Here is a 22,886-nt window from a genome sequence, read left to right as displayed (position 1 = left end):
GCGGTCAGTGAGAGCGGGGGGCCGAGGAGGGGGTTGTCTTTTGAGGATCATGAGATGCTTTGTTGGATTTGATGGCTGGGTGGGAATGGGGAAGTTAGCAGAATTCCTCCGGGCGAGGCCCGTTGAGGAGGCCGACATTTTATCGCACTGCAGTGCAGAGTCGGACTGGGTGATTCCGCAGTCGCTGCTGATGTTCGCAGCTGAGGTCAGACACCTGGGCGTGGGTGTCGGCGAAAGCGGCCGGGGGAATAAACACAACGTGCCTGTCTGGGTCTGCGGTTGAAGATCAAACCAATGCCACGATGATCACCACGATTCCACGATTCCATGAGAAGGAGGTGGGCATTGGGTTCAAGCTGAGCTCAGCCCAGCGAGCCAGCGAGTCATCCAGATGCATGGAGAGTCCAACGGTGCGCTATGGCCCATTCAGGCGAATCTACTTTGGACAGCAAGTTTAGTTGGTGAGCTGTCCATGGTGCTCCCCACACAGGGAGATGCGCTGTTGGAAAAGGTCCGGAAGCAGAAAAAAGGAATTCCAAAGCGGGCGAGGGAAACAACGAGGCGACGTTATTGGCAGATAGTGGGATGCAGCTGAGGCGGCCAGCCCGATGGTTGCGTGCGTGCGTTGCTTGGTGTTTGGTCGGCGCAAACTGCTCGCCCCTGACAGAATATCGGAGTTGGATACGATGGCTGCCAGTCAGATGGCGGCAGAGGCACATGCAAGTGTGCCACCACACCTCTATGACTCTCCCTTTCCGGAGCACTCGTGGCACTCTCCTGTAAGTCCCAGCTGGCTGCTCCGTGGCTAGCAGTGGCTATCAGTGGCTGGCAGGCGTGTTCCTGACCCAAGGTCGCACCACGCACCACCACCTACCACCACCAACTTCCCGCCCACATGGAAACTGTTTGGGCCTCTCGACTTGCCTCCGCTGTGAGCTGTCTCTCTCTCTCCTTCTTCGGGCCATGCTTTACAGCCACCTAGGCAGAGCTTCTTCCATTCTTCCCGTCCTCTCGTTTGCCGTCCACGTCAGGTTCTCACACCCAGACCTTCCGATACACCGAGAGCGATTCACGCTCTGCTGATTCGGGGCACCAAGTATTCTGACTTCTGAGTGCGACTGACCAAGACGCCCCCCGACCCACCCGACAGCCTGTTCCCCCCGTCCAGCCGTTCCAGGGACCAAAGCCATCTGCATCCGCACCATCCGCACGCCCTCCTGCCGTGCTGTACTTAAGTGCCCCGGGATCCACACCGGTCCCGTGGACCCCAATTTCCTTCTTCCCTCTCTTCTTGCCCACCATACATCATCACCTGCCTGTTTCGGTGCCGATCTTTGTCAAACACCTGTGGCTTTATTTCACACGCTTTCCTCTTCAACAAGACACGACATCTTCAGCAAGACAGCTCAATTCCGTACAGCTCAGCATCATCACACTACGATAACAGCATATAAACACCATCGCTTCTGACATTTGACCTGCCTCGCGAGAGCCACGCAGTGCTGAGAGAAGCCGGTCAAGATGAAGGGCCGCCCAGTAGACCAACTCGTCTACGAGTACATGTTTCCGAAGCCGCGACAGACAGACCCTCAAAACTTCACTCAACTTCTCCAAAGATATCTCGTCCTTGAGGTTCGGCAAGAAGTCCACTCGTTCTACGGCCACTTGGACACACCCGAAGCTAAATACCCCGGTCTCGACTACACAAATCGCATCCACCGAATCCGCCTCAGTCGATGGCAGTGGCACCGGCGGTTATTCCGCGCCTTTGACGGCCTTCGCCTTACATACGCCGAAATCCAAGGCCTCACAAAGTGGGAGGGCACACGGTGGGCAAAGGAACGGTTTGAGCGGGAACAGGGAACTGCCATCCGGGACACGACCGCCGATGGATTCCCCGAATGGGTGGAGCCTCGGCACCGACAAGCCGGATATTACCGCCGCGCCTCCGAGGTGTCGGACGAGCCGGTAACCACGCCAGAGGATGGGATGATCGAGGAAGAAAGCGATGAGGAGTTGGAAAGTGTCGGAGTGGCGCTTAACGAAAGGCTACGCGAGCGAGTGGCTCTTCGCAACATATCCGGAGACAATTCGATGCCGCTGGACGAGGAATGGGAAAACTGGCTAAAAAATGCCATCGAGTCGGGAGAATTGCATGTTGCCGATCAAATTGCCCGTTTCCCTGGTCCCCACTCCCTTACCGCCGACGATGTGTTTCCGCCAAGGATGATGGCTGCTGCGAGAGCAGGCCATTGGGAGGGCATTCCCGATTTTGTTCACAACATCATTCGCCAGGCCATCGACGCGGAACAGAGACCACCCCAGGCACAGCTAGCAACAGCTCCTTCGCGACCATCTGTTAGGTACCACAACGCCAGAGTCGCCGTGTATGGTCCTGGGCCTCTCCACTCTCGGATCGACCCGTCTCGGTATCCCAACGCAGCTGCCAGAGCGACGAGAGCCGCCAGAACCGCCCAGCAAGGGGCTTGAAATGCCAGCACCACGCTGGTTTTACGAGAGTTACGTTGATTTCTTTTCAACTTGCACATTTGGCGGACCCGGGAATCACTTTGCGCGCAAATCCGACGTCTAGGGCCGAGAGGTTCTCGTATTCGCAGCCTTGCCTTTTCCCGCCCATGTTTGATATTACTTGAAAGGCGGGAGATATTTTGCACACGCCTGATTTTGCGACGGGGAGAAACGGCATACCGACCAAGACATTTTTATGCCGTGCTTTCAAGCCCCGAAGCGGAATATTGCCGATGATGAGAGAAAAGCCAAGCGGCAGCCAGCAGTTACCTATGGCTGATCCGAGGTAATGGGAGGGTGGTAGCGGGGAACATGCACAATGCGATTGTAGCATTTTGGGAGAGCCTTGAGTTGGAGAGCGTTGCGTTGGCAAGCAATGGCATTTGAGAAGACGCGATGAGTTCGAGGAGGGAAGAGAAGGGAAAACAAACATGGAGGAAGGAAAATAAATACCCAGTAGCAAAGCAGCCACAGCACAGCACCGAATATCAGAGTTTATGTTGACAAGAGCACAAGTTTTGTGTGTGTGTGTGTGTGTGTGTGTGTGTGTGTGGAAACATGGAATGTTCAACAAGAAGCAATAGATAGCGAATACCATATCGGAAAGTACAAATTTGAAGAAGAGACATGATCAGAGTTAGTTATTGGTTTTGGTTTATGGTTCTTGTGTTTCGTCTGATAGGTACCTATGTAAACAAGAAAATGAGGAGAGGTTGTCTGGTTGTCACCTACTTACTTAGCTTCATGCAACTCTCTTTCTAACGTGGAGTTGAATTTGGCAAGGTGAAGATGCTGCTTGACTGCTGCTAGGTTTCGCAAGAGTACTTTTGTTAAAATCGATCTGGGTCGAATTCATCCTCTAACATGTTAGATGGCATTCTTTTGGAGAGAACCTCTACGGAGCCCCCGATTTGTCTTACCAGCGCCGCCCATCCATGTCTATTTACTTACCCTGCCTATACAAGGCCGTTGAACCATCTTGCAAGGCCGTTAAACCATCTTGCAAGGCCGTTAAACTATCTTTTAAATCGTTTAAACTATTTTCCAAGGCCTTTTGATTATCTATTCAGGTCTTTTAATTATCTTTTAAGGTTTGTTAAATATCTTTAACGCTCAACAAGTAACCCTTCGAAATATTAGTTATATTCTTTATTGAGGGGGTTGGGGGGTGGCCGTCGGTTGGATAAATAGTGGGCTCCGTGGAGGTTCTCTCTTCTTTTGTGGCACTGTGTGGCTATCTGATGAGCTGGGTTGGTACCGAAGATGGTATTGTTTTATTATTACACACCTAGGTACGTATATGTGATTGAGAGAGTAAGTGATGGGGTTCTGGGAGAGAAGGGGGTTGTTGTGGACTTTGGATGAAGGGGGTTGGGTTGGTTGGCTGGATATAGGTACAGAGGGAGGATTAAGCTGGGGGGAAGCTGGAAGGATGGTTGGGAGTGGTTAGGGGTTAGGTAGGTAGGTGACTGGGGAGAATGGGGAGAGGAAAAGGGGGAGGGGGTGGAGTGCAAAAGGGGCCATGTGAGAATGTAGTGGTCTGCTTTCTTCTTATAAGGACACAGGTAAGGTGGGAACTGATACAAGATCTGTTTCAGTGATGATAGAGAAGTAGAGGGGGGTCATATTCCGGGGACTGAAGGGTTGAAGTAGGATAGGATATCTGTTCTCTAATCCGCTTTTTCTCTTGATGGTGTGGGAGCTGATATTCTCGTCTTTTGATTTTCCCGTGTGTAACTCGGAGATGGAACTGCAGGAGTTGGAATGTAGACGGTTTATACCAGCTGCTGTTATTGGATATCTTACGAGAATGCAAATCATCCGACCCCGTCATGGCTTGTAACAAGCCTTTTAGTGAGAATAGGAGGTGTCTTTGCTTCAGACGGGATTCTGAGGACGTGGCGGACGCCCTGCTCGGACTTTGGTTTGGTGATAGTGCAGAGTAGTAGTGCCCATAATTGACCTTTTTTTCTTTTTCTTCTCTCACTGTGGGGGCCATTCAAACTTATATGACTTTTAGATTAGTCAACAGACTGCAGGGTACTTGTGAGGTGTCAGACGTCAACTGGTAGATAAACTATCTGGTGTTACACGAGATGCATGGAGAATGAGCCATTACCTTGGTCTAAGCGCGACATTCCACCCCTGTGATCTCGGACAATTCGCTGTAGTTCAGGAAGCATATCAGGGAACTCGGAGTCGGAGTGACCTTGCTGATCTTCAGGTTGTTAAGATGCTGTGAAATACCTCCTGCCTTATGGAAAGTCCGGGGGTTCTGGTCCCCCGCCGGCCGGCGGTGGAAGATGACGAATTTGGGTTGTAGCACAAAGTGAAAAGAGAATAGCATGCAATCGAGATGCGGCACATGTAAGCGCGATGTTACACGTTGGTGGTTGTCTTGAGAGGCACAACCACGCCAAACCTGAGATGTGCGAAAGGACGATGATAACGAAATATACAAAAACGACTTTCCCTGTTGCACAAGAAGCCGAGGCGGTGAGAAATTGGCACTGCAACTGAAGCAGTGAGCAAGGCATCAACATGGCAGCCAAAGGGCGTGGATATTTTGCGGGGAGGGTCGGATTCGAGGTCAATAATTCATACACTCTCGGAATCAAGAGCACATATCCGATACTAATTGAATACTAATATAAGGCTGCTTTTCTGTCAGCAGCTTGTCACTGCCGCGGAATCCAGCAACAATGTCTTGATGAACTGCCCAATGGTAGGAGTGGACTTGAGATGCTTTTGACTGAGAATCCTAAGCCTTATGATACTGAAGTTTGCCTTGCAGTGGATATAATATTCAGTTCGGCTTGTTTGTAGGTACGTTTAGGTGTTTGTTGTGTAAGCCACAGAATAAGGTTGGTCACAGAACGGTCGTTGGCAGGGGGGATCCATCCTTCGGCAGGTCCAACAACAACCTCAACGTTCAAACACGGAGACATATTGGACCAAAGCGAAACACCGCTGCTCGGTTTTTTCCTTGATGAACCTGTCAAAACTTTACACTGAAGTCACTCGAGGGGCGACATGTGGTTACACGGCAGGAGCCAGGCACCCAAGGAGACGGTTCCTTCCCACCACCATCGGTTCATTGGTGACACCCGCGCGGCTTTTTTTCTTGCTGCTTCTCACCGTATGAGACCATTCTTTTCTTCGGATTGGACGAGATGATCTCAACAACCTCTCGAATCTTCCAAGTGCGAGCTCATTCCGAGCCCCGGACCCGAACCGTGATCCTGGGCCTGCCCACCTGTGCAACAGAACCTTCCAAACCGGGTATTACAGGAAATATCTCGACGTCAGGGTATCATTAGCCCTATCACCGCTTCAGTTATGAGCGTCGAGATATCCAGCAATACAAGGAAAAAATGGCTTGGCCATGTGCCTTTCGGCATAACCTAACAAGGCCTGGCGCATGGCGATGGCACCCGTTTCGAGCCCCCCCTGGCGTCTGAGCCGCCAGTTCAAGTACCACAAGGAGGAACATGAATGGGAAACATATCGTCACTCCTGCTTCACATTCTACTGTTGCCTGATCGGTTTTTGAAGATTTGTTTTGCTTGTCCTCAGGCTGGCGAAGCCACCTCACCCGCCACACCCTAGGTTGCCGAGACCCATATCAGCAGGACGGTTGTGATGGCACCCCTTTTGGAATCAAGGGGTCTACTTGCCCAAGGTTGGAAATGCCACATTGTGTGTGCTTCACCATCATCAAGACACACCAAGAAGAAACCACCGATTATGGAATCAGAGCAGCCAGCAGGTTACTTCTCGACCTTTTCTATCCTCGATCCAAACCGGCCCAATCCAGAAGGCACAGGGAAACCCCAAAAACGAAACAGACGAGTCTACGTTTGCATACCATGTCATCGACGGAAGCTCAGATGCGACAAAGGGCAGCCTTGCTCCCGTTGTATCCAGGCCGACGCTGCCGATGAATGTGTATACCAGAAATTCCCCTTCAGTTCGAAGCATGAGTCTGGAAGTGGCGAGCCAGGAGAGACACCGCAAAGTCCAGCACGAGATAGCCCCCAAACAACACCGGGCCCGAGTGGTAGTGAAGCAAGACCCAGACTTCACGGTGTCACACACTGGAGCACCGTTGCTTCCGAGGTACAGACGAACCAGATTCCGCTGAAGCATGCATGTTTGCTAACAGGAAACATTTTAGTTTCGGGAAGGCTGGCCATACATAGCGGGCCTTGATCCCGAATGGGGGCCGAGATACAGACACCTACAGAGCTTAAAGTATTTGGTCGCCGCGCTTCCGGTTCACCACTTTCCGTTTGGCGAAATATGCCACTGTTCAGAAAGCCGAGAAAGTGCGCTTCAAAGTTTACCACCAAGACCTGTTGTCGACACATTGGTACGGTGTTATTTCGAGGTTATCCACCCGATATACCGGCTTTTGCACCCTGCCGAGTACGAGTTTGAGCTCCAGGCCTTTTGGATGAACGTCAACCATTTCTCCGAGGAATGGCTTGCTCAGTTCTTTATGATACTGGCGTTGGGATGCCAAGCAGCCCCCGCACAAGTATTTGCCAGTACGGGAAGACGGCCGAGTTCTTGGACGGACCAGTTCCTGAACAGTTCTCAGTACTTTCTTTGCCGGTCACCGTTTGTCTCGACACCTACTCTTACTTCGGCTCGAACACTTTGCCTTGGGGTTATCGCGAGAATAATGGACATTGTAAAGGGTGGCGAGACGTCGCAGCTGGCCAGCCTCATGGGATACCTCGGTCGAATGGCGGTCTCCCTGCATCTCAACCGAACATCTGCTTTGTTCCCAGAACTCTTGCCATACGAAGTCGAGATCCGCCGCAGACTGTGGCTTACTATTCAGCTTCTGGAGCTGCAAGTAGCCATGAGGACAGGAACATCATGTACACATCAAGACTACGACGCCGAGCCACCGTCAAACATTAACGACACCAGCATCTACCACACCGGACAAGGCTGGGTCCTGGAGCAAGGTGCCGCCAAATCAGACCTTGCTTTGACCGATGGCACCTTCCAGACAAGGCTATCCGACCTCATTCCGATACTCTCGGAAATCACCACCGTCGTGAACCAAACCACGGCTCAGACGACCCTCAAATATGACAAAATCCAATCCTGGGACGAGCAACTCCGCCGCAAAGTTCGAGAAGCGGCATCCGTGTTGCTTATGGCAGCTCAATCGCAAGCAAACTACTCCTTCAGACCTCGGATACAACTTGAATTCCTCAGAGTCCTCGTCAACCGCTCCCTGCTAGCCCTCCACCATCACTATATTTCTGCACCGAGGTTCCGACAATTCCCGGCCTCTTCCCAAGCAGTGATCAACTCGTCTCTCGAGATTCTGAGCGTCCACCAGTCGTGGTATCAACCAAATCATGGCCTCGACTACCCCAGCAGTAGCATAGCTCTACCAGAGGGGACCGCCCACCGCTCAACAGCCACGCTGCTGGATATATGCCGTGACAGCTTTGGCGCTGCAATGTTGTATCTTGTTACGTCCTGTCGAAGACTATCGCTGAATGTGATTCAGTTACCACCCACGGATGGGAGGCAACAACACGCAACAAGCCAAGCGGAGATTGTCAGGTTGGTGCAGACGCAGCTGGAAGACTTTAGGGAGAGGGCGTGTTGTTCCCCTAGTCATTATGATGAGTATATTAGTTTGGCGGTCGCGGAGGGGTGTTTACGGGGTTTGATGGGTGGGAGTAGTGGTGGGGGGTTGACGGCGGGTTTGATGGAGGTTGCTGATCGGATTGAGAGGACTGTCCTTGAGGGGAAATTGTGGACTGGTGGTGGTGGTGGTGGTGGGGAGGAGGGTGCGGGTGGTGGTGGTGTGGAAGGGAGCACGGGGTTTACGCCTGTTACACCGGGGGGGTTTGAAGGGGCGGGAGGGTTTATTTTTCCTCATTAGGGGGGGTAGCATACGGGTTAGAGTAGGCGTTTGGTAGAGGGGGAGTAACTGGAGTTGAACACTATGACGCATGTTAGGATACCTTACTCAAATGATGATTTAAGTGCGATGGTATGGCGGTTTTAGGAGGGCGTTTTACAAGGGGCTTTTTGTGGAGTATTCAAACCCTGACTTGTCATGATGATTGCTGTCACTGTACAAGTAGTGATTGCTTTGACGGAGACAAATGACTACGATGGTGAAGATGCCGTTATGATGGTGTGGTGAGCTTACGGCCTGAGTTTAATATGCTAAGTTTGGTGGAGGGGTTTGGCGTGGTAAACAAGCTTGGTCTGCTGAATATGGTGTGGAACAGTCCAATATGCAGAGTCTGGACATGCTGAATCTCATGAGCTTGTTGGTCCAGACTTACAAGTGCTAGGCTGGCCGCCCCAATTCACGTACCTATATTCGTGTCCCCTGCCCCCTGAGTACACCCAAACGAGTTTCACCTAATATGACCCAAATTACTTCTGTTCCAGTTCCTTTATTACCCCCGTCTCTTGTCTAGATCAGTTATAATGTACAAAACAATTGTGCACAGGAACCTTTTGTGAAAAAGAAAAAAGTAAGTGCGTGTGTGTGTGTGTGTGTGTGATGATCGAAAAAAAAGCCTCTTTAATGCCGTGTGGGTAGTTGTGCGCTTTTGACCGCGACAGTAATAATACAACACCATTTTGCCTTTGAACCCCCCTGCCGTCCCTTCCTTTCGCGCCTTGCTCGCCCTATCCGTTTTTCTGGGGTTTTGTTCCCTTTCCCCCAAAACCTCAACGATGTGACATTGGCCGGTTGTGTGAGGGTATTTCCGGCGCTGATGTCATTCGTCCTATCCATTTCGTTCGGTTTTCCGTCCCTTCCCTTGTCTTTCCCACCGTCCTCCCACATCCACAAAGGGCGAGTTCGAGTCGAGTCAAGAGGGGCTGGTTGTGCGCTGGTCGGAAAAGATTCGGTTCGCTCATTCCAAGTCTACCACCTCTATTATCCCCCTCCCTTTTCCACCACTATCCGTCAAGTTCGTCGACGGACAGTTTAGGCCTTGTCCAGCTGGGCGATGAAGCTCTCGAGGTCGAAGCTTGAGCTGTTGATGTCTTCTGTAGGTTCTGCGTCAGTTACCGAGTTTCATGTCTCTACCCTCAGATCAACATACGGCTGGCGGAAGAGGACGCGGAGACAGCGGGCTTGTGCTTGGCAGCGTAGGCCTTCTTGGCCTGGGCTATTAATTGCTGCTTGTGCTCATACTCGCGCTGGGCGGCGGCGGCGCGGTCGGAAGCATAGATCTGGCGCTGGTGGTAGAAGCCGTAGACGACACCGAGGCCGAGGGCGGAGTACCGGAGAACCTGGGTGTGCATGTTAGTTTGATTGTGGACAGACCATACTTTCACATGATGCGGGTTTTGCGCTATGTCTCGAGCTTTAGGTCTTGTGAAGCCGAATACCAAGTATGGGCCATGCCAATTACTTGTAGGAAGGTAGGTGGCCCTGTGTCTATAGCCTCCTCTTATGCAATGGGTGGAGGGAGCTAGATGGGGGGTAACAGTGTCCACTCACGTTGACTCCGGAAGAGGCCATTTTGAGGAATCTGGGGGCAATCGAATTGGCTGGGGTTCGAAATTCGATCTGGGCGGGAGGAAGCACTCGGTGTCGAGGAGAAAGGAATTGGCCGTGGCCGGAGCTTGTCGTCGATTTGCGCGGGTTGGGTGTGGTGAGGTTGGAACAAGTTTTGGGAAGCTCGGGAGTTTTCGCGGTTTTTTTGGTTAAGGCGAAGCGGCAGGTTGCTTGCTTGACGTGGAGCCCCACAAGTCCCTTCTACCCGCCTGGAAGAAGCTCTCACAGCGGGCGGTAGCAAATGCCATTTGCCAAGAGTTTGAGCAGATCAGGTGATTTAGCGCACCCCCGGGCGTAATTGTAGGCGGGCCCCTGGTCCATGCCTGGAGGGTCGCGGTGGGTGGGCGTTCGAACTGGGCAAAGGCGGGCGACGCGCAATGAAGGTTGAAAGAGCAGCTATCTACTGTGTACATACAACAAACGAAATAGGAGACAGCACAGCAGCAACGGCGTGCTTTATTTACTTTCCGTTAGCTTCCTTCTCGATCCTCCTGACCACTGCGAGACGAACGATAGATAACTCGAATTGGCAGTTCAAGAAACTTGAACCTAGGCTTGGCCGTGGGATGCGGATAGAAATCAGCAATCATGCAACAACGAAGAGAGGAGATTCTCGCAAAGAAGGCCAAGCTGGCCGAGCTCAAGCGCCAGAGGGAGCTTCGGGCAAGCCAGTCAGCTGGTCGTGGCAGCATAACCCCCAGCGAGGTGCGTCCTGTCCTGCAGTTAGGGTCCAGAGTAGCTGGCTGACACCACTGTAGCTTGTTTCGCCCATGCCCGGTCGGCACACCTCGCGACATGATATCGAAAACCTGATTAACAGCCTGGTGGGCGATAGCCGCTCCGTGTCTGTCTCGACAGGAATGAACTCGCCCGCCCGCCGCGGGAGCAGACCGAACAGTGTTTTGAGCGGAGGCGAGCTCAGCAATGCGGCCACTTCCGAATTTCAGGTTCCTGCGAATGCCCAGGTTGTTCCTGCACCAACCCAGCCCCAGATTCTTTCGACCGTTTCGTTAAAAACAGTCTACGAGTGTCCTCCGTCGCCGGTGAAGGAGGTGTTCTCGTACAGCAAAGGTGTGCAAACGACAGAGGAATGGATACCACCAACCAGAGCACGAGCTGCTTCAGACTCGGACCTCGAAGATACAATGCCAGCTACGCCCAACAAGCGATTAAGCAGGAGGGAACGAGACCGAGAGGAGGAACTAAGAGAAAATATTCGGAAAGAAATCGAGGAGGAGTTGAAAGCGGCGAGAGAGCTTGTGACGGATGGGACGCTGAAAGCTTCAACCAAGGAGAACTTTCCTGTCCGGGCCTTGACGGCCGAGGAATTGAAGGCGGTTACACAGTCTGACGATTTCATGGACTTTGTCGAAAGATCAACCAAGGTTATCGAGAAAGCGCTAGACGAAGAGTACGATATCCTCACCGACTACACCCTTCAGGCTGCAAACCTCGACGATGACGATGAACAAAGCGGCAACACTGGAGGAAAAGGCCGGCGAAAGGTCAGAGAAATTGCCAAATTCTATGACGAACGCTGGTCCAAGAAACGCATGATCAGCTCCATCGACTTTTCTCCAAAATTCCCAGAACTCCTTTTGGCATCTTACACCAAGAACCCCACCGCCCCCCACGACCCGGATGGCATTGTGCAGGTCTGGAACATGCACCTTCATGACCGCCCTGAATTCGTCTTTCACGCTCAGTCTGACATTCTTACCGCCAAATTCTCGCCTTTCCACCCGAATCTGATCATCGGTGGTGCCTACAGCGGCCAGGTGCTTTTATGGGATACGCGCGCTAGATCAGCGCCTGTCCAGAAGACACCACTCACCGGCCTCGGCCACACCCACCCAGTGTATTCAGTCGACATTGTCGGCACCCAAAACGCAAACAACATCATCTCATGCTCTACTGACGGTGCCGTCTGCGGATGGAGTGTCGATATGCTCACGCAGCCACAGGAGGCAATGACACTGGTCACTCCCGCGCCCGCCAAGTACGAGGATCTCAGCCCGACCTGCCTTGCGTTCCCGCAAGCAGACCCGACGTTCTTTCTTGTGGGATCAGAAGAAGGGACGATTTATCCTTGCCATCGGTATGATCGCGCCGGGGCCAAGGCGGGTGTTGATGCGAGGGTTAGCTACAAGGGCCACGCGGCGCCGGTCATGTCGGTTGACTTTCACCCTTCCAAGGGCCCGGTGGATCTAGGCGATTTGGTCTTGTCTGCTAGTTTGGACTGGAGTGTCAAGCTCTGGAAGGTGAGGGCGCCGGCTGCCACCTCTGCGGTTGTGGCCGCTCTGGGATCTGCTGTGGGGGCCGAGTCACAGGTTACGCCTCTGTTGGACTTTGTCAGGGAGGATGTGGTGTATGATGCGGCCTGGTCGCCGGTGAAGCCGGGGGTTTTCTCTCTTGTGGATGGTGCCGGGTGGTTGGAGCTGTGGGACATCACTGTTGAGACGGAGGAACCGGTGGCGAGGATCAGCCCGAGCGCGAGGAAGGACGGGAGGACGATGCTGAGCAAGAGTTTGAACAAGGTTGCTTGGGAGCCGTCGGAAGGCAAGAGGTTGGCGACTGGTGGGATTGATGGGCAGGTTACGGTGTTTGAGGTTGGGCCGGACCTGGGCGGGAAGGAGAATCTGAGGAATGAAGAGTGGACGAGTGTGAAGAAGTTGGTGAACAGGATCGAGGCGGTGGGAGTGAATGGGGTTACTGCTGTTTGAGGTTAGTATCACTTATTAATGAGGGATGGGGTATGTGGTAGTATCTTATCTGTATGGGGTGAATGAGAGAATATGGGTTTGTGGTGAAGTATGGTTCTGTGATAAAGATTGCACACATACATGTGAACTGAGCATACACGCATAGCAGAAATAGGGGCACTGTCGTGACCCTAACCCTGGTCAAAGTGCATCGACGAGCTCTTATGTAATCCTGAGCAGCAATTTTCTCCCCGCCCACTATGAAATTTTCAAGCCTTCGATTTTTGCCATTCTTTTTTCAACTTGACACGACCAATTGGAAACATGGAATTGATGCGGCCGCACAATCGAGAATAAAGATGTAAGTTATTCTCCCTTTCTGTCGCTATCTCCAGGCAACATGATGAATGATTCTTCCAAGAATTCTGCAATTCTCAAGATTTCCCTCGGGACATCGGTGTGGACTATCTCACATTACACTTATTCCTGACATGCCTCTTTTCTCGACTTTGTCACTCACTTTCTGTTCATTGGGCGAGGGCAATGGCTAACTGAGATTGACAGCTCTACCGCATTTAGATTCAACTCTAGTAGCCAACAAGAAATACAATATGATGCCATTTTTCGCCTTCTCATGCTCATTCCTGTGACTACCCATCTCGTCAAACAACTAAATCTCAACCAGCACCACCCCCTTTTCGGTTTCTGTGTTTTCCTCCTTCCTGACCTCCTCAACAACCTCCTCCCCCTTTCCCTTCTCCATCACAACAACAACCCCGACCTTCCCCCCTTCCGGTGTTTCCTCCCTAACCCGCTTCCTCTGCCGATCAAGAGGCGTGTTCCCCCGTCTGGGCAACCTCAGCCTCTTTTTACTGTTTGTTGTCGTCGCGGTGACGACCCCCCCGAGAGAGTTGATTGTATACCCACCCCCACTCCCCCCCGACAACCCCAACCCCAATTGCTGCTGCTGCCTCATCAACGCAACTTTGAGCTCCCGTTCCTTTTGCTTGAGAGTTAGATTCTCAAGCCGGAGTTGCATCTCCTGCAGCAGTTTCTCCTGCTTTTTCACTTTTTTGGTTGCCGTTCCTCTTTTGGCCACCCTCACCCGGGGGGTGGAGGAAGAGGAGGAGGAGGTGAGGGAGTGGGTGTCGGATGAGGTGGTGGTGGTGGTGGTGGTGGAGGAGGAGGAGGAGGAGGAGGAGGAGGAGGAGGAGGAGTAGGGGTGGTGACGCTGGGGGTAGTAAGGGGGCGGGAGGGTTGAGAGGGGTTGGGGTTGTTGTTGTTTAGTCGGGGAGACTCGTTTCTTGATCCAAGGAGGAAAAGAACCGGAGGGGAAGCCGGCTAGGACAAGGGAGGCGGGGGTGATGAGGTGAGAGTGTTTACAGTGGGGTTGGAACTTGCATTTGCCCCATTTCAGGTAGTGGAGGCAGGGTTCTTGGGGTGCTGGGGTGATGGTGATGGGGGAGGAGGTTGATGTTCCTGGGGGAGCGGGTTGGAGCGGGGGTTGGGGTTGAGTGGTGGTGGCGGTGGTGGTGGTGATAGAGACAGTTTGCTCAGCAGGGGCTCCGGGCTGGGAGGCTGCTGCTGGAGGGGCAGGCGCTGGGGCTGATGATGGGGTTTCTGGGGGAGGTGGAGGGGACAGGGAGTAGCGGGGGATTGAACGGTAGTAGGTTGCGGTGTTGATTGTGCCGGTGTAGCTGTCGGGGGTTTGGGCGCGTGTCGCGAGGTCAGGAGTCCCGCCGGGACAGTAGATGTCGGTGGTGGCGCTTGGGTGACAGATGCGTGGGCGGGAACAGAGGTCTGTACCGGTTGAGCAGCCGGGGCAGCCTGTGTCTGAGGAATAGCTGTGGACATGGCCTGAGGTGGTTGCCGTGGCGAGTTGGTAGCAGGTGCTGTGTTGGCGACTGGAACCTGGGGTTGAGCTTGGGGCGGAAGTGTCGCCTGATGGCTTGTAGGAAACGCAGTAGGACTGTTTGAAGGAGCAGCAGGACGGCTTGAAGGAACGGTGGGACGGCTTGAAGGAACAGCAGGACTGCTTGAAGGCACCGCGGTAGCCTGACCTCTTGACTCGTCTCCCTGGTATTGCTCACGGCGGGCGGCAAAGACTTTCTGGTGAAGCTGCACCAGATAGGGCTCCGAGTTCTTGGACATTAACCCCAAGTTCTGAAGCCCAATCGTTTGCTCGCTGGGGATTTCACGGGGCACCCCATAGATTTCAATCCAGTCGGGAAGTTCGTCAACAGCGATGAGCGGGACATTAGCCCCACGAACAGCCTGAATCTGGTCAGTCTTGGTCCTGCGTTGGGTGTCAGGTCTGACGATGTAGCAAAAGGGACGGGGAGCCATGGCGGTGCACTGATGATTGATAACAGGCAGCCAGCACTTGAGGAAGAATAGATGGAGAGAGTCCGGAATAGAAAAGGCAAGAAACCGAGTTTTATAACTAAAAAATACCGCCGCCAGTATCGTGACTGCAACAAACGAAACCTGTAGTATCCCGTAAAACAACCTGCAGTTTTCCACCCCAGCTCCAGGCAACAACCGCCAAACAAATCTCATCACCTCTTCTCAACCCTCACAGTAACCTCCGTCCCATCAACGCAATACCCAAACTGTCTAGGCCCATCCTTCAACTCAACCTCCCTCTTCACCCACCGTCCCTTTTTGTTCTCTCCCCCCCCCTCTTCCTTGGTCTCCTCTTCACCCCCATCATCACTCTCCTCCCCATCCCCACCCTCAACCTCAAACCCCCCAACAGGATCCCACTCCCCCGTCTCCCACACCAACCTCACCTCCCAGGCCCTCAGCCCAAACAACCTCCCCGCAATCCCTTTGACAGCATAAATATCAAACGCCCTCGGCACCCTCACACTCTTTGCTGTTGTCTCCTCCCCATCAAACACCGCCCAAAACTTGACATCTATCAACCTGGCCTCCAAAAAGTTTGGGTTCACCTCCTGCCGACGAGTGATTGTCGGTTCACCGTAACTATCACACAAGTACTTCCACTTGGGGTGTTTCTCCAGTATTAAATGCTCTTCCGTTTCCGGGACGGAGGACAGCTGTTTGGTGATGCGGGAGAGGTAAAACATTTCCGCGTCGGAGCGGTCGTGCGTGGTGATGGTGGAGAAGTTGAGGGTTTTGAGGGTTGGGGGGAGGCGGGCGACGAGGAGCATGTAGGCTTCTTCTGTTTTGCCTAGGGTGCTGGCGGCGCTGGTTGAGGTGCTGGTGGTGGTTGTTTGTTGGGGGGGTGGAGGAAGAGAGCCTGGGGTGTCGAGGTCGGGGTTGTCGTAGAGGGGGTTGTGGGTGAATCTCAGGGAGGTGAGGCCGGGGAAGGAGGAAGGGAGGGAGTCGACGGTGGACCAGGTGGAGATGAGGTTATAGGAGAGGTCGACGTAGTTGAGGGTGGGGGAGAAGGCAGGGAGAGGGGCAGTGGGGGTGGTGAGGGTGGTGATTTTGTTCTTTTTGAGGATGAGGCTTTTGAGGGAGGTGAGTGATGATAAGGGAGCAAGATCGGATAGGGAGGTGAACTGGTTGAATTCGAGATCGAGGGTGACGAGGTTGGAGGTAAAGGGAGCTGATGGCGGGAGGGGTGAGAGAGAGGATAGCTGGTTTGAGCCGGCGTGTAGGGTGCTCAGCGTTGGGAATCGAGCGGCGATGTGGCATATTTCGTGCCAGGTGAGTAACGTGTCTTCGAGAGCCAGCTCCTTCACGCCTTCAAAGGCATCGCCTGCTCTTTCGAGTTTCTTGTCTTCAAGCACGTTGCGGAAGCGGTTCCAGTTGACCTTGAGGCTCTTCAGTAGAAGCAGCTCAGCGCAGATGTCCACCACAGGATCAAAGTGTTCCAGCAAATTCCGACTCAGATCCAGCTCTCTGATTTTGGGGCAAACCTGCCCAATCTGCTGTCCCTTTGCTTTCTCATCGTCCGAGTATGCTGTTGCAACCTTGGTGCTGTCCAAGATGACATACAGCAGCTCCCCCAACTGAGCCTGCTGTCTCCTGATCTTCTCAAACCCAACCTCTTCCGCTACCTTCCCTGAGAAAACAATCGGCCTCGGAGCAGGTTGCCCAGGCTTCTGCTGTTCCTCAGGGGGTGCATATTTGTATTGCAGCGCAGAGAGGAAGGTCCGAGGTGGGTCCACCGGTCTGGTCGGGCGGACAAAAGAGGCCGATGTGAGAGCTTGACTTTTGCCTGATCAAGAATGTCAGTCAATCGTGCCTCGCGTCGCCATGATGGACGAAATCAGTTCAGAGACTCACATGTAAAGTAGCGGATGCCCTTGTGCTGACCATCATGCTTGCCCCGCGATGGGTCGTCCCACTCAACACCCAGCCATGATCCTGTCGTGCCGGCCACTTCACCGATATATCTCACAGTGCAAAGAGCGCCATCGTAAGACCTGCGCTGGCCAATTGTCGCTTCCGTCATTTTTTTTATCGGCTTGAGTTGCTTTTTCCGCGGGACTGGTCTTTGATTTGTTGTGAAAATGGAGTGAATTTGGTGAGTGGATTCAATTGAAACTGGAAAGGACAGTCAGGCAGCAACATGCAAGTTGAGCTGCCAGAGCATCATCTCTGGGCACCTCACACGAGACAAGCATCATCATCATAACAAGTTTTGGTTGTTCAACATATCTCATTACGCTTTTTATCCAAAATTATACACAACATCATAACTTTACAACTTGCCCTTGGCGCCAGTCTTGATGAGCGCCCGGCCGTTGCTCAACACAACCTTGCCGTGGCTGTTCTTCACCAAGAACCTGATCTCCTCCCACTCGCCCTTGAACTCGCCAGTCTTCCACGCCTCCAAAATGAGCTTGTCACCGGGTCTAACCGGTGACGCAAATCTAGCCTGGTACTCCTTGAAGTTGGCAGGGTTGCTGCCACCGAGGTGCTGCAGTAAGCCATGGCACGCCCAGTTCCACGAGTACAAGCCGTGGATGATCACACCCCCGAAGCCCATCTTGGCACCAGGCTCCGGGTGGGCATGGAGGGGGTTGTAGTCGCCATTGAGTCTGTACAGCAACGGGGTTTCGTTGGTGGTCTGGTTCTCAAGCACCAGATCGGGCTTCTTGCCCTCGGGAGGGGGGAAGTTGACGGTGGCAGGGCCCTTGGGACCGCCCCAGTTGCCCTGGCCAACGTAGAAAGAAGAGGTGGTAACGCGAGCGTAGGACTCGTTCTTCTCGGCGTCGACGAGGTCGGTCTGGGTCTCGACGACGGTCCCGGGCTTGCCCTTGTCGTAGACACCGAGGACCTTGGTGCGGACCTCGAATTTCCGGCCGGCGGAGGAGGTAGGGAGGGGCTTGAGGAACTCGAGGAGGCGCTGGCCGTCGACGACGCGAGTGGGGTCGAAGACGGGGACGCCGGGGATGGTGACGGACTTTTGGGCGGCATAGAAGTCGACTACTTCGGGGTGCGTCTCCTTGAACACTGTTTTGCTGTTTATTAGTTTCCATGCACCACGAGGCTGTTGATGGCAGCTCAAACGTACTGAGAATGACAGGGTAGGTGGGGAAAACAGCGAAGTTGGGGTCGAGCTCCTATGTGCTGTTAGTAGCGGTTCAATGGCCATATGAGGGTGAGTATGCATACGTAGAGGAAGTGAAGCTCCTCCGAGGTGCAGCCAATCGAGTTGGCAAAGAGGAGAGCATCACGCTTGAGCCAGCTCACCTCGCGAGAGGGATACTCGAAACCAACACCAGGGCCAGACATTTTGGATATTATATGGAGGGTATATGTTGAACAAAAACAAAGTAAACAGCAAAGATACAGAGTCAGTCAATTGACGATCGGAAACTTATCAGATCAGACCAGATGGGACTCGGCCCTGATATACCATTTATGGCGATGCCAAGGTCCGGGTCTCATGGCAACCGACGGATTTGCGCTGGCGACAGCGTCTTGCGGGGGCCGATACCGCCAGCCGAGGTTCCTCCAAGTGGGGAGCCACGGGCCCGGGGGAGCTGTACCCCGCAAAGAACTGCTGGCAGGGGTGTGTTAGCGGCTGCTGGGGGGGGTCCTCGACGGCCGTTGCCAGCCTGTGTTTTCCCGCAGAGACATCCAGCCTCATCAAGGTTGACGCCGTTTTGATATATTCTGCCACTCTGGAATGATGTTATTCCACCGCGGACACCTTGTGATTCCGGAATACCGGGTTGTCAAGTATCAAGTCTTGATATCAAGGTCAGGCACCAACATGTATTGCTGTATTCCTCTACATATCAAAATCACACCAAAGTCCATGAATATCATCCATCGTTACCATCATGAAGTCTTGAAACACTGGTTCCCCAAACGCTTCCAACCAAGCCAACCCGTGCCTTCCAGGCTTTTAACGCCCAAAATCACCGGGTACCTCTCCCTTTGTATCCTCTTGCCCCATGGGGCCCAGGAGTCTGGTCCCTATCTATTTTCCCGCCACGTACACGAGTCTGCTCCCTCCCCTCCCCCGCCCTTGGCTTCCTCTCACTAGCTAGACTCCTTCCAAACCTCTTGATCGTCCCCATCATCTTTTTTCTCTTTCCCCTCTGTCTCACAATCCCCTCAGCCTCTGATCCAACCTCGTCACCCCCCACCCCTTTCCCCTTCCCCTTTGGAGTGACACCCCCCTCCCTCTCGCTGGACCCCTCACAATCAGAGTCAAAGTCTTCCCACTCTGGTACATACAAGTCCACCATCTCCTTCTCAACCTTCACCCCAACCCACCTCGTCCCTACCACCTCACCACTCTCCTCCTCCACGACTGTCTGCTTGATCGGACCGGGAAGCTCACAGGGAGAGGTGACGGCGTAACCAGCCAACCATTTCATTTTCGCCATCTTGACTTTTGCGGCGTCGGGCCTGGGTGGTTCCCTTTGTGGTGGTGGGCTAAGGACGTATTCCTCTTGGGGGTCTTGCCCGGGGCTGGGAGAGAGGAAGAACGTGTCAATCTCTTGGGGTGTCGAGCCGAAAGGGAATGGGGAGGGGTTGGGAGGCTGGGGATGAGTGGGTTGGGTTGGGTTTCTGGGGGGGTAAGTGAATGGTGGTTTCTTGGGGTGGGAAACCAGTTTTTGGATTGCTGGTGGGAGGACAGCGGCGGGAGAGGATGGGGGTTTGTAATTGGGGATGTCGAACTTGAAAATTTGGTACGGAGGGGTTCGTCGGCGCGTGTGGAGGGCGGTTGAGGTTGCGTCTGCGAGGGCGGCTAGGTTGGGGGGTTGGTGTACGGGCATGCTTGTGGTTGAGCGGTTGGTCTATGTTTTCATGGGAGGAAATTGACCAACGAAAAATCTAGGTTTCACTGTGTTCATCTCTGGGCTTCTGGCTTTGGGGCTTTGGATACGGTACCTCTCTATTGGCTGTAGTGGTGGGAAACCAGGCGTTGAGGACGAAGAGTTTCTTGTGGCTTTGTCTGGAGTTCGAGGTCTGTTTCGTCTGGCAACAGCCGTTGAATCTTTCGAGCGCCGTTGAAAGGGCTGCAGATTACGGGTTGAGGCTGAACATTAATGCCTATCAGAGGCCATGGTAATGTTCAAAACAGCATCGACGATGCGCCTATCTCCACCGAATTTGACCCGAGACTTGTGTTGTTTTTCATCAAGGAAGAGTGGCTTTCTGCCTCGGGAGGCAAAGGTACGTCAGCATCCCCATCGGGTTTTTTTCTTCTTTTTTTCCCGTTGAACATCCCAAGAAACCACTCTGGCAGCTCGGCTAGAGCAGCGCATGCGAGCACCTCTCTGCACCCCCTCCTCCGAATCTATTCGCCCCTCCTGTCCCAGGAACGTCAAAGGCGACGATGACCAGCCCCAAACGAAAGCGGTTCAACAACCACCAGATTGTCGCGATGATGATTTTGGATCAGTGCATCTTTCAGCGTCTTCCTTTCTCCCAAGAAACAGACCGCCGAGCCGCCGCGGAGCCAACAGCACCCGTGAATATCAAGTTGTGTGCTTCTTCCTTTCCGTCAAAGATGCCCCTGCATTTCTATCCTGGACACGGAGCTGCTTTACAGCGGGCGAAGGAGCAGGAACACTTCAGCAAGGCCATCTATCTGACAAGTTTCTCCAGCGCAAAAGGCCTACATGGATTTCGATGGACTCTCCCCGTCATCATTCTTGGGGTGATAACTGGATCCAGACCGGGGCATACACAATCGTCTCATTGTTTGATCAATATTGGGTCTTGCATAAAAAATCCATCGAGCTTGAGGCCAAGATAGGCACTACTCACTGATAGATAAGAGTCCGTTTGTGACTGTTCCTATTCTTCGGCTACAAAAGGAACCACCCCAGAAGTAAACTAATATACAGTATTGCTGCTGACCCCTTTCTGATTCCTTATCCCAGCCTCGCAAGTCTCGAGTCTTCCATCCTTCCGGCCTTGGACACAGGAGGATAACGAACAGATTGAAGGACGAGAATCTCGACACCACATCATGGTGATCCTCGGTTGCCAATGGCAGTTTCGACACACCGCCGAGGCCCTGGTGTGATATCAAGTCGCCTCCCTTTGGTTGGGTGCTGTCCCTGAGAGCTCTCCTCATCACTGCTAGCATCATGATGATCTCGCAACATGATTGGGCGATCTATCCGGCCTGAGGATCTTGACGTGGTTACAGGGTGTAAATGATTCTCTTTCTCTTCTGCCCTCTTATGTGAACAGCTTGCTTGGGCAACGAAAATCGGGTCCTGGGCGTGGCAGCTTCTACTTGGTCCATTCCCTTGTACCACCCACCCACCAGTCCACTGGGGGTATGGCTGAGGAGCATCAAGCTGTGATTGCGAAACTGAGAAGTCCAACCCAGAAGTTGCAGCTCCTTTGGCTGTCGGCCTTGTCAGCTTTCTTGGTAACCCACAGTCGGATTCTCAAACCTACTGAGTTGAGTGGTTCTGGGGGATGTTTGGGAGACATAGTCTTCCTCGTGCTCAATGGAAGGATAGGCCGCTGGCCACTGTGCGTTGTTACACGCATTTTTACAAGTGAGTACAAAGGTGTGAAGCTACGCGAATAGCTTCCCCTACCATCGTGAATAGTCCTGCCCCCTTTCACCTTGACCAACTTGGGCACTCAGACATATATTAGGTATGTCCGATATCTCGTTGATTCCGTCGTCATGCTCCTTCCGCTTCTTCTCTAACAGGGGTTCTGGAATGCTGGAAGAGAGTCCAGACGCCGAGCAAAGGGCGTATTCCTTAAGGCCTGGGACTATAGCTCGGGGTGGCTGGGTAAGTGCTCAGGCTGAACCGAATGGAACTTTGGACTGCTCAAGTCAACGCTGGGACTGCGCGTGCCGATGCTGGAACTCTTGGGAGTAGCCAGGCGGTAGCTGGGCGTGTCCGGACGAAAGTGGGGAGTGGCCTGGCGATAATCGGGCGTTGCCGGACGGTATTCGGCTGTGACCGAATGACGACCCCGGGCTGAATGAGGGTCTCTGGTGTCGCCATTCTCGAGATTCTCGACATACTCATACTCCTCATCATCACCAAACTCCTCCTCACTTTCGAAATCCTTCTCGCTTTCGAAATAGTCCTCCGTTACAGGTGACAAGCTGGGTGAGACGGAATTATCCACAGCTGTGCTCTCGTTCCACATCTCACTATCATCAGGAGTGATACTGACTTCATCATCAAGCCACTCATCTACAACATCCCGATCGCTACTATCACTGCTTCTGAGTGGCCTCATTTAGGAAGTGAGAAGCAAAGTCGTTATTAGGAAAGGAACGAACCTGCGAAGTGGCGAGAATGGCATCATAACATCGTACTGATTTTCCTGGGCTTGGGCGCGACAGGCTCTGCCTGCGGTGCGCTTGTCGGCCAGCCACCAACCCGTTGAGGGTAGTATTCATGGTTTGTGGGATGAGGGCGGCCGATGAAGGTTATCGATGGAGGCAATCTGGGACGGACAGTAGAAAAAAGTTCGGGAGAGCTTTTCGCCAAAAGTGGTGGACAGAAGAGATCAGCTGACGCAAAAGCAGTGGTCCACCAGAACGCCGGGAGCAACTTTGAAAACAACAAAAATGACTACATTGCAAGAAGATGTCGCTGAAGAAGAACTAATTTGTACATTTTCATTTGACACTACCCGCTTCAGTTTCCCCCTTCCTCATCTAG

At 53.2% G+C, this 22,886-nt stretch overlaps 12 protein-coding genes across 12 annotated transcripts; 5 read left to right on the top strand and 7 right to left on the bottom strand.

The window, feature by feature from the left end:
• Positions 1–1,521: 1,521 nt before the first annotated feature.
• Positions 1,522–2,490, top strand: QC764_103760 (uncharacterized protein; the record flags this gene model as incomplete). Its single annotated transcript, XM_062941614.1, has 1 exon — positions 1,522–2,490. One exon carries the CDS (start codon positions 1,522–1,524, stop codon positions 2,488–2,490), a length of 969 nt encoding a protein of 322 aa, XP_062804492.1.
• A 2,580-nt stretch (positions 2,491–5,070) lies between these two features.
• QC764_103753 (uncharacterized protein) lies at positions 5,071–5,355 on the top strand (the record flags this gene model as incomplete). The annotated part of the gene is made up of 2 exons (XM_062941613.1): positions 5,071–5,118; positions 5,179–5,355. The coding sequence occupies 2 exons, from the start codon at positions 5,071–5,073 to the stop codon at positions 5,353–5,355; spliced, it is 225 nt and encodes a 74-aa protein (XP_062804491.1).
• An 816-nt stretch (positions 5,356–6,171) lies between these two features.
• Positions 6,172–8,446, top strand: QC764_103750 (uncharacterized protein; the record flags this gene model as incomplete). The annotated part of the gene is made up of 2 exons (XM_062941612.1): positions 6,172–6,648; positions 6,707–8,446. 2 exons carry the CDS (start codon positions 6,172–6,174, stop codon positions 8,444–8,446), a joined length of 2,217 nt encoding a protein of 738 aa, XP_062804490.1.
• Positions 8,447–8,755: 309 nt separating this feature from the next.
• Positions 8,756–10,292, bottom strand: TIM11 (F1F0 ATP synthase subunit e, mitochondrial). Its single transcript, XM_062941611.1, has 4 exons — positions 10,034–10,292; positions 9,633–9,822; positions 8,891–9,576; positions 8,756–8,825 (listed from the first exon to the last, which is right to left on the bottom strand). The coding sequence occupies exons 1-3, from the start codon at positions 10,052–10,054 to the stop codon at positions 9,515–9,517; spliced, it is 273 nt and encodes a 90-aa protein (XP_062804489.1). The 5' UTR covers positions 10,055–10,292; the 3' UTR covers positions 8,756–8,825; positions 8,891–9,514.
• A 133-nt stretch (positions 10,293–10,425) lies between these two features.
• On the top strand, positions 10,426–12,813 carry QC764_103730 (uncharacterized protein; the record flags this gene model as incomplete). Its single annotated transcript, XM_062941610.1, has 2 exons — positions 10,426–10,795; positions 10,849–12,813. Exons 1-2 carry the CDS (start codon positions 10,679–10,681, stop codon positions 12,811–12,813), a joined length of 2,082 nt encoding a protein of 693 aa, XP_062804488.1. The 5' UTR covers positions 10,426–10,678.
• A 239-nt stretch (positions 12,814–13,052) lies between these two features.
• QC764_0004710 (uncharacterized protein) lies at positions 13,053–14,012 on the top strand (the record flags this gene model as incomplete). The annotated part of the gene is made up of 2 exons (XM_062939772.1): positions 13,053–13,153; positions 13,844–14,012. The coding sequence occupies 2 exons, from the start codon at positions 13,053–13,055 to the stop codon at positions 14,010–14,012; spliced, it is 270 nt and encodes an 89-aa protein (XP_062804487.1).
• A 193-nt stretch (positions 14,013–14,205) lies between these two features.
• Positions 14,206–15,138, bottom strand: QC764_0004700 (uncharacterized protein; the record flags this gene model as incomplete). Its single annotated transcript, XM_062939771.1, has 1 exon — positions 14,206–15,138. One exon carries the CDS (start codon positions 15,136–15,138, stop codon positions 14,206–14,208), a length of 933 nt encoding a protein of 310 aa, XP_062804486.1.
• A 212-nt stretch (positions 15,139–15,350) lies between these two features.
• Positions 15,351–17,293, bottom strand: QC764_103710 (uncharacterized protein; the record flags this gene model as incomplete). The annotated part of the gene is made up of 2 exons (XM_062941609.1): positions 17,053–17,293; positions 15,351–16,984 (listed from the first exon to the last, which is right to left on the bottom strand). Exons 1-2 carry the CDS (start codon positions 17,219–17,221, stop codon positions 15,351–15,353), a joined length of 1,803 nt encoding a protein of 600 aa, XP_062804485.1. The 5' UTR covers positions 17,222–17,293.
• Positions 17,294–17,398: 105 nt separating this feature from the next.
• On the bottom strand, positions 17,399–18,699 carry QC764_103700 (uncharacterized protein). The gene is made up of 3 exons (XM_062941608.1): positions 18,388–18,699; positions 18,287–18,335; positions 17,399–18,225 (listed from the first exon to the last, which is right to left on the bottom strand). Exons 1-3 carry the CDS (start codon positions 18,505–18,507, stop codon positions 17,471–17,473), a joined length of 924 nt encoding a protein of 307 aa, XP_062804484.1. The 5' UTR covers positions 18,508–18,699; the 3' UTR covers positions 17,399–17,470.
• A 440-nt stretch (positions 18,700–19,139) lies between these two features.
• Positions 19,140–20,006, bottom strand: QC764_103698 (uncharacterized protein; the record flags this gene model as incomplete). Its single annotated transcript, XM_062941607.1, has 1 exon — positions 19,140–20,006. One exon carries the CDS (start codon positions 20,004–20,006, stop codon positions 19,140–19,142), a length of 867 nt encoding a protein of 288 aa, XP_062804483.1.
• A 1,047-nt stretch (positions 20,007–21,053) lies between these two features.
• Positions 21,054–21,744, bottom strand: QC764_0004660 (uncharacterized protein; the record flags this gene model as incomplete). The annotated part of the gene is made up of 2 exons (XM_062939770.1): positions 21,054–21,595; positions 21,649–21,744. The coding sequence occupies 2 exons, from the start codon at positions 21,742–21,744 to the stop codon at positions 21,386–21,388; spliced, it is 306 nt and encodes a 101-aa protein (XP_062804482.1). The 3' UTR covers positions 21,054–21,385.
• Positions 21,745–21,978: 234 nt separating this feature from the next.
• Positions 21,979–22,458, bottom strand: QC764_103695 (uncharacterized protein; the record flags this gene model as incomplete). The annotated part of the gene is made up of 1 exon (XM_062941606.1): positions 21,979–22,458. One exon carries the CDS (start codon positions 22,456–22,458, stop codon positions 21,979–21,981), a length of 480 nt encoding a protein of 159 aa, XP_062804481.1.
• Between the last annotated feature and the right edge of the window lie 428 nt (positions 22,459–22,886).

Source organism: Podospora pseudoanserina, chromosome 1 (assembly GCF_035222485.1).
Source record: "Podospora pseudoanserina strain CBS 124.78 chromosome 1, whole genome shotgun sequence".
Lineage (NCBI taxonomy): Eukaryota > Fungi > Ascomycota > Sordariomycetes > Sordariales > Podosporaceae > Podospora > Podospora pseudoanserina.
The sequence above is the reverse complement of the archived record's forward strand: the minus strand, read 5'-3'. Positions and strand labels throughout refer to the sequence as shown.

Coding starts and splice junctions, on each gene's coding strand:
- TIM11 (XM_062941611.1), bottom strand. CDS start 10,054: ATGGCCTCTTCCGGAGTCAAC. Junction 9,823..10,033: donor TGGCCTCTTCCGGAGTCAAC/GTGAGTGGACAC, acceptor ATGCACACCCAG/GTTCTCCGGTACTCCGCCCT. Junction 9,577..9,632: donor CGCGTCCTCTTCCGCCAGCC/GTATGTTGATCT, acceptor CAGAACCTACAG/AAGACATCAACAGCTCAAGC.
- QC764_103700 (XM_062941608.1), bottom strand. CDS start 18,507: ATGTCTGGCCCTGGTGTTGGTTTCGAGTATCCCTCTCGCGAGGTGAGC. Junction 18,336..18,387: donor AGGAGCTTCACTTCCTCTAC/GTATGCATACTC, acceptor AACAGCACATAG/GAGCTCGACCCCAACTTCGC. Junction 18,226..18,286: donor CACCTACCCTGTCATTCTCA/GTACGTTTGAGC, acceptor ACAGCAAAACAG/TGTTCAAGGAGACGCACCCC.